The 15,161-nt window shown below is 32.0% G+C and overlaps 1 protein-coding gene and 1 long non-coding RNA gene across 2 annotated transcripts; one reads left to right on the top strand and one right to left on the bottom strand.

Annotated features, from left to right (window-relative positions):
• Positions 1 to 8,812: 8,812 nt before the first annotated feature.
• Positions 8,813 to 14,752, top strand: LOC146942925 (protein WALLS ARE THIN 1-like). The gene is made up of 6 exons (XM_085757032.1): positions 8,813 to 9,120; positions 9,404 to 9,466; positions 9,826 to 9,942; positions 10,027 to 10,462; positions 13,532 to 13,683; positions 14,248 to 14,752. The coding sequence occupies exons 1-6, from the start codon at positions 8,903 to 8,905 to the stop codon at positions 14,441 to 14,443; spliced, it is 1,182 nt and encodes a 393-aa protein (XP_085613158.1). The 5' UTR covers positions 8,813 to 8,902; the 3' UTR covers positions 14,444 to 14,752.
• On the bottom strand, positions 8,929 to 9,419 carry LOC146942926 (uncharacterized). Its single transcript, XR_015032897.1, has 2 exons — positions 9,288 to 9,419; positions 8,929 to 9,138 (listed from the first exon to the last, which is right to left on the bottom strand). It is a non-coding gene; the product is annotated as an uncharacterized LOC146942926 (long non-coding RNA).
• Positions 14,753 to 15,161: the final 409 nt, after the last annotated feature.

The raw sequence follows: 15,161 nt of genomic DNA, 5'->3' as shown, positions 1-15,161 counted from the left end.
GAAATAAATATTAACATACAAAATAACTACTAACAATCGCAACAAGACTTTCTTATATATAAAAGAAAAAATATTGCAACAAGATTATCAGCAGGCGGATGACAAGATTCTATGCCACGTCAACGTCTCTTATGTGACCGGGCTATACGAGGGCCAAAATAGAAAGAATATAAAAGAGTAAAATTTGTGTTTTTTTAATGAGGTATTTCTAAGTATTTCACATGAATTATTTGAATATTTAACCCTATTTAATATCTTCTGTTTTTGAGATGTATTTAATACCTTCTTATTTAATCAAAATATTGCATTAGTTAAATTAAATAATCATGCCCACTCTTTATTGGTAAAATGTTAAATTATACTTTTGCTACCAATCTAGACAAAAAAGTTAGTTTGTCACAACGTAACGAACAAGATTAAGACAAACCAAATGATGCAAACACAAGGAGGGTTACAATACCCACTCATAAAAGGTGTAGGAATGCTCCGAAGATTTTCTCAAAACCACTTTTAAGAGGAGAATTAAATTCCATCCAACAATTGTTCAACTGTCCAAATCTTAGGATTTCCAATAAAATTATGTATATTCCTTAAAAAAGATTATGTATATAAATATCAATTGAAGATCAGACAACTAGATAATTTTAAGCAATTAAAGTTAGTGTTGAAAATAACACGCACACATATCTTAAGCAGATTATTATAAACGAGATGTTGAGTTGAAGGGATTGAGTACTTATTAGGCACTACTATTAAAAAATTATAAATACGTAATGTGTACATGTGAGACTCATTTAAGTACTAAAAAATGAATGTCTCCGTTGTGGATGTTCTAGAGTGAATAAGTGAGCTGTTCGGAGTTCAAACCCAAACCTCTACATATATTATACAATGTACATATAAACCGAGTGAAACTCATGGAAAAACTTTGATGACTTTAATTAGTATCCGAAACTAGCTAGAGGCCAATTTATTATTAGTTGATCCGGATTGAAACCTTGCGGTTGCATCTGGTGTCGAATGCATATGCCACTAAATTAAAATTAAAGTAGAGGACACATCAAGTGAAGTTTTGAATGGGAAGCAAAGAATAAAGAGTTGGCAATAATAGCCTTTGTGAGGTCACACCACTATACGTCTTCAATAGTTGCAAACTTGCAATTCAACTAGGAATCTTCTTTGACAGCTTTAGAAGATTTTTGAGATATCCTTTGCCCTTCAGATTAAGATTCCATTACCATCTTCTCAATTCATGTTAAGCAAAAATATCAACTTCAAGTAGACCTTGCATTGTATGATGGGTGTTGGTGGGTTGGATGTCCCATTTTGGGACCCTTCCACCACCACCATAGGCACATGAAAGGAAATGGAAAATATCTCACTTTTGCACTCCCATGAACGTGGATTCCAAAAGAGGCATGCTAAGAGAAGGACGCATATGCATAAAAACGGTTTTGATTGGGATTATACGACATCGTTAGGGACCCAATTAAATTACCCAAATCAACAATTTAAAATTGAGTTGGGGGTTGGATGTTAACAATAGATATTCATATAAATATTCAGAGAGTAAAAAAAGAGAGAAATATGTTATAGTTTTAGGGTCTTGCTAACAATTGAAAATGCTAAGTATTACTTCTTGGAAAATGCTTTAGGATAATAAGGGAGAAAAACACTACAACTCCACACAGAATGTTAATGCATCAAGTATATGAATCATTTTTATTATATATTAATCATCTAACTCATTCGCAGTCAATGTAAGACTAACCACTCACACTTGAACACAACAATCTTCCTCCACTCAAGTACGAGTCTTTCACATCCTATATATGGCTCCTGATACTAGTTTTGGGGAGTCAGGGGGAGTGCCAGGAGAAACAATTGGCCGACCGAAGTTCTAGGTTCATAAAAGAGACAGACACGACATCCATGTTGCATAGGCACGAGTACAATACCTGGTATGATATAGTTATGGGTACTAAAATACGATTTTTTTTTTTTATATAAAAAAAGGTACAAATTAATACGTCAGTGAAAAACATGAGTTTTGCTATACGATATAACATGAAAAAGCTAAATCTTTCAATCCACAACAAAATCATCCCAATAAAAGTTTAAAAGGTAAAAAAAACTATGTCTTTTACAATGACAAAGAAACACAAATAATATCATATTAATATATGAGAAAGTCATCCTATACAGATATGTCACCATTTTACAAGTACCTATGCTTCAGAGCACCACATCTCCACCCGAAACTAAAAGACATTAGATATTTATGAGTCATCTTTCTTATATGTATGTGTGTATCGAACATTAATTTACTCCATTTATAGTCGGTGTAAGACTAACTACTCAAACTTGAACCTAACAAATGACAATATACATATAGACATTTTCTAGTTTTTTTGGTGGAATTGTATTGAGTTCAAATGTAAGTGGGAAGTCTTACATAAACTATGAATGAGTTTAATATTGGATATATAAGAAGAGTGACCAATATATGTGATTTTTTAAGGTTTGGGAGGAGTTGTGGTGTCTGATCTCTAGGCGATCTCAATCGATTGTTGTTCCTGGTGCGCCCTGATTGGACTTGGCATGGGAGGAGGAATGAAGCTTGGTATTGGATCTTTGTATCAAAATTCTTTGGTGTAATCATGATTCATGCTTTTTTGGTTGGTAGTGGCTGTGTAACTAAGAATGGAGAAGACTCACACTTATGTGAAAAATTCTTGAGTTCAAGTATAAGTGGTTAGTTTCATGTATCGATTATAAATGAGTTAAATGTTTAATATATAAGTGAATTGACTTACCATGCATTAATATTATAAACCATTGTTTCAACATGAGTTAATTTTTTTTTAATATATGAGTTAAATGTTAAATGTTTCATTTCCGTCTCTTTTATGCATCTACCTCCAAAAATTAAGCAACATGAATAGTATAATTTATCATTTTTGGTTTTGTTTTTTATGAAGTATGTATACCATTGTTGATGGGATACAAACCATTCCTTTGGTAAAGTAATGTTTTCATTCAAGCGTTGACTGACCCACACAGAGATGACCAATCAAGTCTGAAAATGAGAGATAGCGGGTCTCATTCTATGATTAATCATTTATATATGTATACCTATTGTAAATGCATGTAAGCTATATGCTATTGCTAGCTATTGATGTATATTATCCTCATTCAAGAGTAGTAATCCAAGAGGCTCAACTTTTGCATGCAGGGGTCCAAAAGCTGGTCTTACAATTTTTAAGTACATGCATTATTTGCATATAATGTTAAGAGATATATAATCCCAATCAGAACTGCTAAAAATCCCCATATTGAGAATGACTCAACATGAAAGACCAATATTGACCGAAAAACTGAAGTGCACATGCTGAAATTAAAGTGGGAACCATAATGAATGCAACCGTGAAAAGAATATAATTAGGTTCTGGGATATTATTTCAACGGGTATTGATTTTATTCTATCTCTGATTCCTTCTTTTTCAACATTTTAATTATAACTGCTTGTTAGCACTTTGCCATGCAAACTTTTTTTTTTTGTTAAGAGAGAGGTTGTCAGGTCGAATTACATATGAAATCGACAATTAAAATAAGATCAATGCTATTCATCCCGAGATAATTCATCCCGAGAGAATCACGAGAAGCTTTTAGCCACTTAAATTTCTTCATTGCCGGAAAACATGGACATCATGGGTACAATTTAGGAAATAAATCAAAGTAAATAACCGCTCGGGAAATCTTCCCTGCATTTTCTGTCGCGACAAACAACATTTTCCTTAAAATAAGTATCGGCAACTTTAATTATGTCATAAATAAAAGGCTAACACATGGTAAAGAATATGAGACCAGACCAGGTAAACACGCAGAGAGAGTTTGTATTCCACAATCTAGTCAACAATTTGGTTTGTCAGTCTCAACAATAATTGTTTCACCTAGGATTAAATTTATGTTCACCGGAACAATTTGTGGTGGAACTCATTAATCACTTGAGACTAATTGCTTGGTTGAAACCAACATATTCGTGCAACTTACGGTCATTAGTTATTACTATGTGTTTCATAAAACATTATTATTACATGTTATTAGCAAGAGTACTATATTAGTAATTAAATTGACTGCATGCTGCACCACTTTCATTATTAAGTTGGTATGGATATAATTAAGCCATGCTTAATTAACTCGAAATTACAATTTGTTAATAGTAAAGGCATAAAAACGTAAGTAATCTGTTTCTTTGAATGAATAAAAAAAACAGCGGGACCCTGAATTAAGACATTACAAACGGAAAAGAAAATGGGATTAGGTGGTTATGGAAATGTCCGGTATAGTAAAATCTATATTGAAAAGATGTTAATTTCTTGTATTAATTTGAAATTAACGTATGATCGGTGTTATTTGTCGGGTAAATGATTTACATTCTGACCTTAAAATTGAAGTGGGCAAATTAGATGCTCACACTTTGACATGATCAACAAAGGGTGGGGACTGTTTCCCCCTAAAGACTAAACAAAAAAAGGTTGATTTTTCAAATTTTGTTAAAATTCTTCCAAATGTTTTAGGGTGTGTTTGATGAGTAAAGAGAAAGTGAGAAGAACTAAACAAATACATAATTTTAAATTGTTTCACAATGCATTTTTTGTTAAGTAGCTAATGGTTAGAAATTCACATTTAGCATCCGTTTGATTCGAGTGTTTTGGAGGGGAGGGGAGGGGAGGGGAGATTTTTAATTTGAAGTGTTTGGTTCAATTTTTAGAAGGGGAGGGGAGGAGAGGGGAGGGGAGGTGAGCAAGTTTTATTGCACTGCCAAAATCATCCTTAGATTAATTTAGAATCTTAATATTATCCTTACAACAATATTTATTATTATTAGATTATATGTTGTATTATCTTTTAACAACTTTTATTATTATCAGGTTAAATTATCCTTGTAACAACTTTTATTCCATATTATTGACAACTTTTCCATGTAACAATTTTTTTTTACTACTTGTAACAACCCTATTACTAATTCATTATTCCATCATCTACATGATGTTGTTATCGATTACATCGTTATTGTTTTTTTTTTTTGAAACAAACATCGTTATTGTTTCGTTGCTTTATTATCCTTATTTAATTAAGTTTAAGGGTAAAACAGTATAATAATTTTAAAATCTCTCCCCTCCCCTTGCGAACCAAACACATTTTTAATTAAAATATCTCCTCTCCCCTCCCCTCCGTTAAAATCCATCCCCTCCCCTTCCCTCCCCTCCCCTCCTAATTCTCGAACCAAACGGACCCTTAAGATGAATAAGTGAGAAATTCAAAGATCAAACCCCAATCCCTGCATATTTCAATGTATTGTTGTACCACCTGAATTTAAGACTAAATTGAATATATTAAGGAGGAGGAGGAGGGGAGGAGAAAAGAAGAAGAAATGTAAAAAAAAAAAAAAAACCTACTTATCTTCAAGATGTTGATAACCCCGGCCTATGCTATCTAGTTATCAACTTGGATTTTTGAAAAACCTGCTTTTTTGTTTTTGTTTTATCAATCCACGTAAAATATGAAGTATTGTTGTTAAGCCAATCATAAAACAGACACATCAACATTTTTTAACCAATAAATAAATGTTTTAAAAGTTATAGGATCGTAACCAAAAAAATAAAGACGATTAATTTATTTAAAAAAAAAAAGAAGGTAAAGGACTATTAGAAATTTTTCCCCCTTCTTTAAAAAAAAAAGTTTCCCCCCTAAATTGATCCATCTACATGCATTTATATGCATGATAGCATTAGTAGTGGTTTGTCTAGTCATGTGATTTATTTGTCATGGAATGTGTGTAATGAAGATTTCAATAGAAGGTAGTGATTGTCACTTTGCTTTTTGGATCTGGCAGGCTATATGGAGTTGGTTCTTAATTAGCAGGTTTTGTTTGTTGGCTTTTTTTCTAGTTTTTTGTTTTGATGTTGCATGTTGATTTAGGGCACTTACATGCATATTTTGGGATCATCTCTCATTCTTATTCTTATAGAAACTTTTATATTGAAAATAGTGTAATTATAACTTTTATGTATATTTGATTTGTATTTTTGAGATAAATTTTCTTTTCGTGGATTCCTTAAACAATGTCCTTGGGACACTCGTTAGCAAGACTCGTGCTTTAATTTGTCAAAATAGATTATTGGAAGCATGTCTTTCGAGCCAATAAACGTGTATTTGTACCCTTAATGTCAATTTAATCTTGAATTATCTACACATTTTTATAACACGAGTTGATAAATCGTTGAACTTCTAGGAAAAACATAATTTGAATGTCTTAACTCATCTTTATAAAATTGGTTGGTGAGATGAGGATTGTCCCAACTTATAGACACTTGCTCATGCAATTTCATAATAAATGTGAGTCTATTGAACAACCCCTTCACGCCTAATTAACACTATTGGGTTTGGTGCATCGTTGTAAATGGTCAGTGAGTCAATAGCTGAAACCTTATAAAACGTAGGTCAATGGATCTTAAGGGAGGTTTTGATATCATGATCTTAGATGTTAGACAATTGTTGTATAAGGAGTGAATTCAAAATAAAGTAGGTTGTATCCCTGCCAAGGACCGTGCTAAGAATTTCTTCTTTCATTTTTCTAAGGAGGCATGAGGCGAGCAATCCATCATTCAATATCCACTGCACTACATTTAGATATTTTATTTTGGTTTCGGATGAATCAGTGATCTTGTCATCTGATTTGGAAATGTGAGTAATATGATGTTCAAGGCCCAAGCTTCTAATCTGTTATGAATTTTGTTAAATTGATTATTGTTAAAAATGAATTTAATGTAAAATGATTTATATTTGAATATACGAGTAATTCTAATATGGACCATATTCATAAGTGGTTTATCATGGACTAATATTTAAAAATCCAACGATGACTAATGTCGTTTTTCGATAGTAAATATTAATCGTCTTCATCATTTTTACGATTGAAATAATGATTTACGTAATTGATATGGATTTGATAAAACAATTAAAAATAAATATGTATATTAAACTGACATTAATCAAGTCACACATTTTAGTCATAAATATGAGAACACGTGTTGATTGAACAAAAGCTGTCAAATTTTAGTTTGAAGCTAGTATAATCTATTCTAAAACCAAAATCAACTCTATTTGAAAATATTCAAACATATCAAAATCATTTCCACTTAAACAACTTTGACTCCCTTAAAATTTAAAACCAAACAGACACACCATGAGAGTGATATGTAGTTTCCAGAAGTGAAGAAAGAGGAATACAATAGGAGGAGTCAAACGAATGATAACAAGAGGAGGAAGTGGTGTGAAGATTCTCTCGTGCACACAAAATCTTAATTTTAGCTGTCAGCTTTGTGTACTTATTCGTGGAAACGCAATTAAGACTCCAACTGGCTTGGTCTGGGTGGTATCCGACCGGTTCATGCAGGCCGGGTCTGACCCACAAACTTAATCTGCTTCAACCAGCTTGTTTGTCACACAATTCAATTATTACTCTCTTGTTACAAATAAAAGCTAGCTAGCATATACTAGTAAATTATATATGTCTGTTAAATTATATATACCATGACTTCAATTTTATTTTATGTTTGAAAATTATCAAATGAAGCTAATTAAGCTAGATATCGTCAAGTTCTCAATTTCTTTTCAGTTTTATATAAATTAATGTTAAAAGAGGGTGAGAGGGACATGATGTCTGTTAAAAGCAAGAAGCATATAGGTTCATCTTGCAACCAGTCCGCATATTATGCCTTACTTTAGAAGTGGTACACTTCATTAACTTCCTTTAATCCATAAATTTGATTATAAATCAAGTGCTCACTGCCAAATTTGATTATAAATTTCTGCACGCAGTATATTAGTACGGCTGTGTGTATTTTTTTAATGTAAGTACGACTAAAAGAAGCTAGCACAAAGCTATATTATTGTTAAAATTCCTTCATGATCATATTTTAAATACACAAGTATACTGGACCTAGACTAGTCCACTTGATAAGAATTCAACCCAAAACCTTAATTATTTATGAAGATTTCTTTCCTTCACCGACTTAGTGATTGTGCTAAATGAGCGAAGGTTGACACTCGACCCAAGCAAGCTATGTCGTTCAAACCCCTATCTGAGAAAGGCTTCTTAAAGCCCGCTAGCGCACTTGACTTGAAGGCTCGCCCATCCTCTTATTGCGAGAGGGGTAATACCAATCGACGGGTTATTGTTAAAGTATAGTCTTTTTTAGCTGGTTGCGTTAACGCGAAAGAGTATGAAAAAACTTTTTTTGAATTTTGAACCCCGGACTCTAATGAGCCCGAGAATCCAACTTATCTAAACTTTTTTATGTATAAAAAAAAAAAAAAAAAAAAAAAAAGTGGGCCAGGCGGGGTTAAGGGTTGATTATTGATGTGTATGATAACGCATGGCATGGGGTATATATCCAGCACTCCACTCGTGTGCGCTATCTATCAATGGCGGCTTGGCCCTCTTGTTCTAATATCATCATTAATGGCGTGTCAAACAATGTTATGATCTCTTTGAATTTCTTTATGACTCGCTCTCTGATATTAATTAATTTAAATTTATGAAAGGTTTTTAAGTGCGGTGGAGGTTGTCTTGTCAGCAAAGGAGGGTGTGGAATGAATACAGTATCAAAGAAGAATGTGGGAGACAAAGCAGAAACATTTGAATGCAACCAACAGTTGACAAAACGTCTTTTTATGGTCATTGTGGGGTCATACTTTCCCCTCTTTCACTATATTTATACCCTTACTCTTCCACCACCTCTTCACACCACTTCCTCTCCATTCTTAATAATCTTATAATAACACTGATTAACCAATTAAAAGACTAGCTATTTAGCTAGATCATAATACAGTAATGGCTGATTCAGGTGGATCTTCGGGGAGAATGTGGTGCTCCATACCAGAACGGTTTCAGCTGCATGCGGCCATGTTGGCCCTGCAGTTTGGATATGCAGGGTTCCATGTCGTCTCAAGAGCTGCACTTAACATGGGTGTTAGCAAACTTGTTTTCCCAGTTTACCGCAATATTATTGCCTTTCTTCTCCTCCTTCCTTTTGCCTACTTCTTAGAAAAGTTAGTCCTATATACTCCCTCCGGTCACTATTATAAGCAAATTTTGACTTTTTAGGTTCATTCAATAAATGATGTATGTGGACTACATTGTAAACCACATACATCATTTATTGAATGAATCTAAAAAGTAGAAATTTGCTTATAATAGTGACCGGAGGAAGTATTACCTCCACTAATTAACATAGTATAAATTAACATACATAAAAGTTGGTGCCGTACAATACATAACATAAGTTTACAAAATGTTAATTGCAAATTTGAATAGTTCTACTTTTTTGTTCAGGAAGGAGAGGCCAGCTATTACTTTCAACTTTCTCTTGCAGTTCTTTTGTCTTGCCCTCGTCGGGTATGCAATTTTTTTCCCCACTCATTACTTTTAAAAGAAGTAAAAAAAAAAAAACGATGGAAATCATGGTTTTAAATTACAGTTGTGGTGGTTATACTGCGAAACTATTATATTGTTAGAAAATGTGGCAGATATATAATCTAAATTTATATTGTGGTTACGTTGTGATGTCATTGCTAAGACTTTAAATCATTTATATACTGCGGATTTGCAATTTGAAACCATGATGGAAACATTAGGATTGATCCTGTTTTGTTATACTTAAAAGAATGAATTGAGAACCACGTTGTCATGAAGCTATATATATATATAATTAATATGGTACTTTAATTAATTAAAATGAAATTTGCATTACACAGGATTACAGCCAACCAGGGTTTCTACTTGCTTGGCTTGGACAACACATCTCCAACCTTTGCATCAGCTATACAGAATTCTGTACCAGCCATTACATTTCTCATGGCAGTCATACTCAGGTAAATAAGCTAGCTAGCCCTTAATTCATTCATTTAATTTAAATTCAATTTCTTAATAATTAATTAGTAAAAATACAATTTCAGAATAGAAAAGGTGCGGTTGAGCAGAAAGGATGGAATAGGAAAGGTGGCAGGAACATTGTTTTGTGTTGCAGGAGCATCAGTGATTACACTATACAAAGGTCCAACAATATACAGTCCAGTTCCACCTCTAAACAGCAGCATTAATGGTGGCAGTGAGTCAATCTCAATCTCAATCTCATCACTGGGATTGGGAGATGCAAAAGGAAAAAACTGGACCCTTGGATGTTTGTACCTTATAGGACATTGTTTGTCATGGTCTGGTTGGCTGGTGTTGCAAGCACCTGTCCTTAAGAAGTATCCGGCTCGCCTCTCTGTCACTTCCTATACATGTTTCTTTGGACTTATCCAATTTCTCATTATTGCTTTGATCCTTGAAAGAGATGCTCAGGCTTGGATTTTTCAATCTGGTGGAGAAGTTTTTACTATTTTGTACGCGGTTAGTATAAACAATTTAATATGTCATATGTCACGTAATTTTTATAGTAGCGTTGCATTTTTCTACGATATAAAGATTTGCAGTGTTTTCTTTTTTTAGAAAATCAAACATGTGTCCGGAAATATATTATTATTTTGTATGAAAACAACACTGTTTTTATCTTCTTTCCGGAAGTATACTTTCAAAGTGACTTTGGGGAATATAGGAAGCTCCCTATATTTGGTTTTAATAAATATTATTGGACTAATTTAGCACATACCCCGTTAGAGTTGTCTTTATATATTGGCCTTTAGTGGTCTAAACTTGGGGTTCATGATCTAAAAGTCTTAAAACATTGGGGTTTCACCTCACATGTTTTTAGCACTATTTTTATCCAATATGTGGACTTCGTTTTCAACAAATATTCACTAATCATTGTAACATTCCGCATATTTAGTAGGGTTAATATGTCTTTACCCCCTGTAATATAGGCGAGTTCCGGTTTTCCCCCCTGTAAAAAAGATTCTTTCGATTCCAACCCTGTAATATAAAGATTCCGTCGAAAACCCCCCTGAGCACATTTGAGACCCCCTTGTCTGATGACGTGGCATGACGTGGCGCGCTGAGTCACCCTTGTCTGATGACGTGGCATGACGTGGCTTGCTGACTGTATAATTAATTTTATTTTTTATTTTTTTATAGGGTACACGTGGCATTTGTAATATTTTTATTTCTTTACCCCCCTGTAATTTAGGCGAGTTCCAGTTTTACCCCCTGTAAAAATTTTAAAAATAAAAAATAAAATCTGGAAAATTTAAAAAATATTTATTTTTTTAAAAAAAATGCTGGAAAATTAATAAAAATTGAAAATAATTAAAAAATACAAAAAAATTTAAAAAAATTAAAAATCTGGAAAAAAAATGCTGGAACGATTTTTGGGTCCTCCAAATCTTTATCACTAAAGTTTGGATTTTTTTTGAAATTTAGAAGATATTTAAAAATACTGGAATTTAATTTTCAAAATAAAAAAGTTTAGATTTTTTTTGTGAAGTTCAAAAGACAATGGAAGAGCAACTTGAGGTACTCACTTTTTAAATTTTAATGTCTCTTAAATAAGACACTTTTTAAATTTTTTTAAGTAAAAAGAAAAATACATTAAAAAAAAAAGAGAGAGATACAGAGACTGGGGGGACATAAAACCTAACCCAGTTAAAACCCAAAACGGGCATACATCATTATAAATCAGACCAAGCGAAACAGTCCTAAAATATCCTAACAAAAATTCACTAATCATGAGCATAACATAGCGAACCCGCGTACGGGGACGAAACCAGATTACAAAAAAAATATGAATAGTGAACATTTGCCAAAAACAATTAGGATTTAATTTTAGCGAATGGATTGATTGTAATTGGATTTTAAAAAAATATATATCCAGATTTTTAAAATTTTAAATATTTTCTAGTTTTTTTATTTCGCAAAAAATCTAAACTTTTTTATTTTGAAAATTAAATTTCAGTATTTTTAAATATCTTCTAAATTTAAAAAAAATCCAAACTTTTTTACAATTTTTTAAATTTTGAAAAAAATCTAAATGTCTTTTCTGCTTTTTTATTTTATTTTTCGAAAAAAATAATCTGATTTTTTGTTATTTTTAAAATTTAAAATAAAATCAATCTTTTATTTTTTTTAAAAAAATCTGATTTTTTGTTATTTTTAAAAGATTTTCAGTTTTTAATTTTTATTATTAAAATGATTTAATGATGTGGTATGTATATACACACATGTCATGCGAAATTTTTTTTCCAGATTTTTAATTTTTTTGTTTTTTTTAATTATTTTCAATTTTTATTAATTTTCCAGAATTTTTTTAAAAAAATAATTTTTTTTTGAAAATTTTCCAGATTTTATTTTTTATTTTTAAAATTTTTACAGGGGGTAAAACTGGAACTCGCTTAAATTACAGGGGGTAAAGAAATAAAAATATTACAAATGCCACGTGTACCCTTTAAAAAAAATAAAAAATAAAATTAATTATACAGTCAGCAAGCCACGTCAGCAGACAAGGGTGACTCAGCGCGCCACGTCATGCCACGTCATCAGCTGGGGGGTCTCAAATGTGCTCAGGGGGGTTTTCGACGGAATCTTTATATTACAGGGTTGGAATCGAAAGAATCTTTTTTACAGGGGGGAAAACCGGAACTCGCCTATATTACAGGGGGGTAAAGACATATTAACCCTATTTAGTATTAACAATGTGAAACACAGTAGATATAATATTTTTTAAGGGGAATAGATATAATATTTATTCACCAAAAAAATAGATATAATATTTTATTAAGATATAAAATTTAAATTAATATATACCAAGATTATATGAAATTTCATCATAATATGAATAAAAAACCTAATGATATGGTCACCGTATAATTTTATTTAAGATTCACTTATTAATTAAGTGTTTGTTTTTGCATCAAGTCCTTGGTCACCGTATATTTATGAAGCTACAACTTGTAGCATCGGTCAGACGCATATTAAACACTTACAGAACGTAGTTCCAAACACCCGCTTAGCTCAAAATTAACTTCGCTCGCCTTATGCTTTTTGGTGTAGAGATCTTCTATTTATTTTTATTTTTTTACATAATGATGTTTGGAACACTTTACATAAAGATGTTTGAGAAAAGTTTACAGTTAAAGTAAAGAAAATAAGAAATACTATATATTTATAGTTATATTGATTTTATCTTAGAGGCCATACATCAGAATTTACATCTTAATAAAGCTGGCCATGCACTTTGTAGTCTTTTTTTTTGGATCAGAAGAAAAGAATGCAATTTCTTGCTAACATAATAAAAGCTATACAATAAAGAATTTCTCTAAAGTTGTATGTGCATGCTTTTGAGATATGATATGTATTATGAAAGTTGTTAAGCAATAATGTTCTAAAGATATAATGGTAGGTCATATGTGTCTAGTGTGTGCGCGTGTGTTGATAATAATGAATGAAAGAGAGTTATTAAAGTTTAATATATACTCCTATGTACTACTAATATACATTAATCTTTTTTAATATACAATGATATTGCAGGGAGTAGTGGCATCAGGAATTGCATTCGCTGTACAGATATGGTGCATTGATAGAGGAGGCCCAGTTTTCGTTGCGGTGTATCAACCTGTTCAAACTCTTGTTGTGGCTATTATGGCTTCCCTTGCTTTAGGAGAAGAGTTCTATTTGGGAGGGTTAGTCCTAGCTACCTTATCTTTTTCATTCATTTTCCCTCTTTTTGCTTTATTTTTAATCAGTTGTTGTTCACTAGTCTCCTTTAATAAAACTAATTAATAATATTGAGTCCAACAGATGAATGATCGCCATTTTGAAAACGACAAATGAATTTCATTAAAACACTATTGGGTTGGGACCTTTAGGACTTAGGTGAGAACTGACTCAACTAAGAAAAAAGGCTAGCTATTATTACAAAGCACTATTGGAAGAAAGAAAAATAAACGCATAACAAAAAATTAAAGATAATTAAAAAATATAAATTAATATTTAATTATGTCTTTATGTGTTAGAAGCATTAAAATTAGAAATAATTTTATTTTTTCTATAATGCAACTTTTCACATGTGAAACTAGAATGAACAATTTTCTTTTAATGATTCCATGTTCCATAGGGTCAAAAAAGTTTAAAGAATCGCTTTTTTTTTCTTCTTTTCTTTATACCTATCTTTATTACAAAAGAAAAAGAAATGGAAACCTTGTAAATAACTTTTATGAATGGATGCCACATTTGTGATGTTACAGGATCATTGGAGCAGTGTTGATCATTGTGGGGTTATACCTAGTGTTGTGGGGTAAAAACGAAGAAAAGAAATTTGCAAGGGAGCTGGCAGCAATCACTTCCACTCCGGAGCATAGTAACATAATCAGGTCCTCAAGCCATCATGCCAAAACATCACTTTCTCAACCTCTTCTCCCTTCATCAACGGAAAATGTTTGATCAAGAAACTCTAAACTTGAAACTGGCCCAGCATTATCTTGAAAAGATTTAAAAAATAGGAAATCGAAGAAAAATGAAGAAAATGTTACCATGGCCAGATATACATTACTACTACTTTATGTCAGGAAGCTTGTGTGTTTATGAATGGGTTTGCTTTTGGTTAATTCAAAGTGCTTTCTTACTGGGATAACATGTAGAATGAGGTTTTTTATGGGAATGATTGCAACCATAGATGTCAATTAAATTTGGGCTTAGAGCCTGAAATCCCATTATGCCTATATATGTTAATTAATGGTTTGATTTACAGAAGGATATTATTTTGCTTTGGTAAACAAAATTTATTAGGGAGAGCATATGAGGGATACTCTAAGCCATTAAATCGAAAAGATTAAGAGTTCATACAATCTAATATGAGCATATTAGCTATCCAAACTATAATAATTGAACAAAAATGAGTAATAAATTTTATAGTACTGTTTTTTTTTTTTTTTGTGAGAGTTTTATAGTACTGCTATATATATATATATAGTGAATAAAACATCACGAAAGGTTTCACGAAGTAGCGGCACCCTTAGATCTTCTTTGGTGGACAACACGGGTGGTTGGATGAAAAATAAGAATGTCCACTTAATTTGCAATAACAGCCAACAACACAGTCGTGATGCCTTCGCGTGGATTTGCTTTGCTATAAGAAGCATTTCCCTAAAATTAATTAAGG

Source organism: Medicago sativa, chromosome 3 (assembly GCF_051527215.1).
Source record: "Medicago sativa cultivar Bolivia chromosome 3, Bolivia_mono, whole genome shotgun sequence".
Classification (NCBI taxonomy): Eukaryota; Viridiplantae; Streptophyta; class Magnoliopsida; order Fabales; family Fabaceae; genus Medicago; species Medicago sativa.
The sequence above is the reverse complement of the archived record's forward strand: the minus strand, read 5'-3'. Positions and strand labels throughout refer to the sequence as shown.

Bases quoted from the DNA above. Each gene is read 5' to 3' on its own strand.
- LOC146942925 (XM_085757032.1), top strand. From the start codon at position 8,903: ATGGCTGATTCAGGTGGATCTTCGGGGAGAATGTGGTGCTCCATACCA. The intron at 9,121-9,403 runs GTTAGTCCTATA...TTTTTTGTTCAG, and splicing joins TTTGCCTACTTCTTAGAAAA to GAAGGAGAGGCCAGCTATTA. The intron at 10,463-13,531 runs GTTAGTATAAAC...ATGATATTGCAG, and splicing joins TTTTTACTATTTTGTACGCG to GGAGTAGTGGCATCAGGAAT.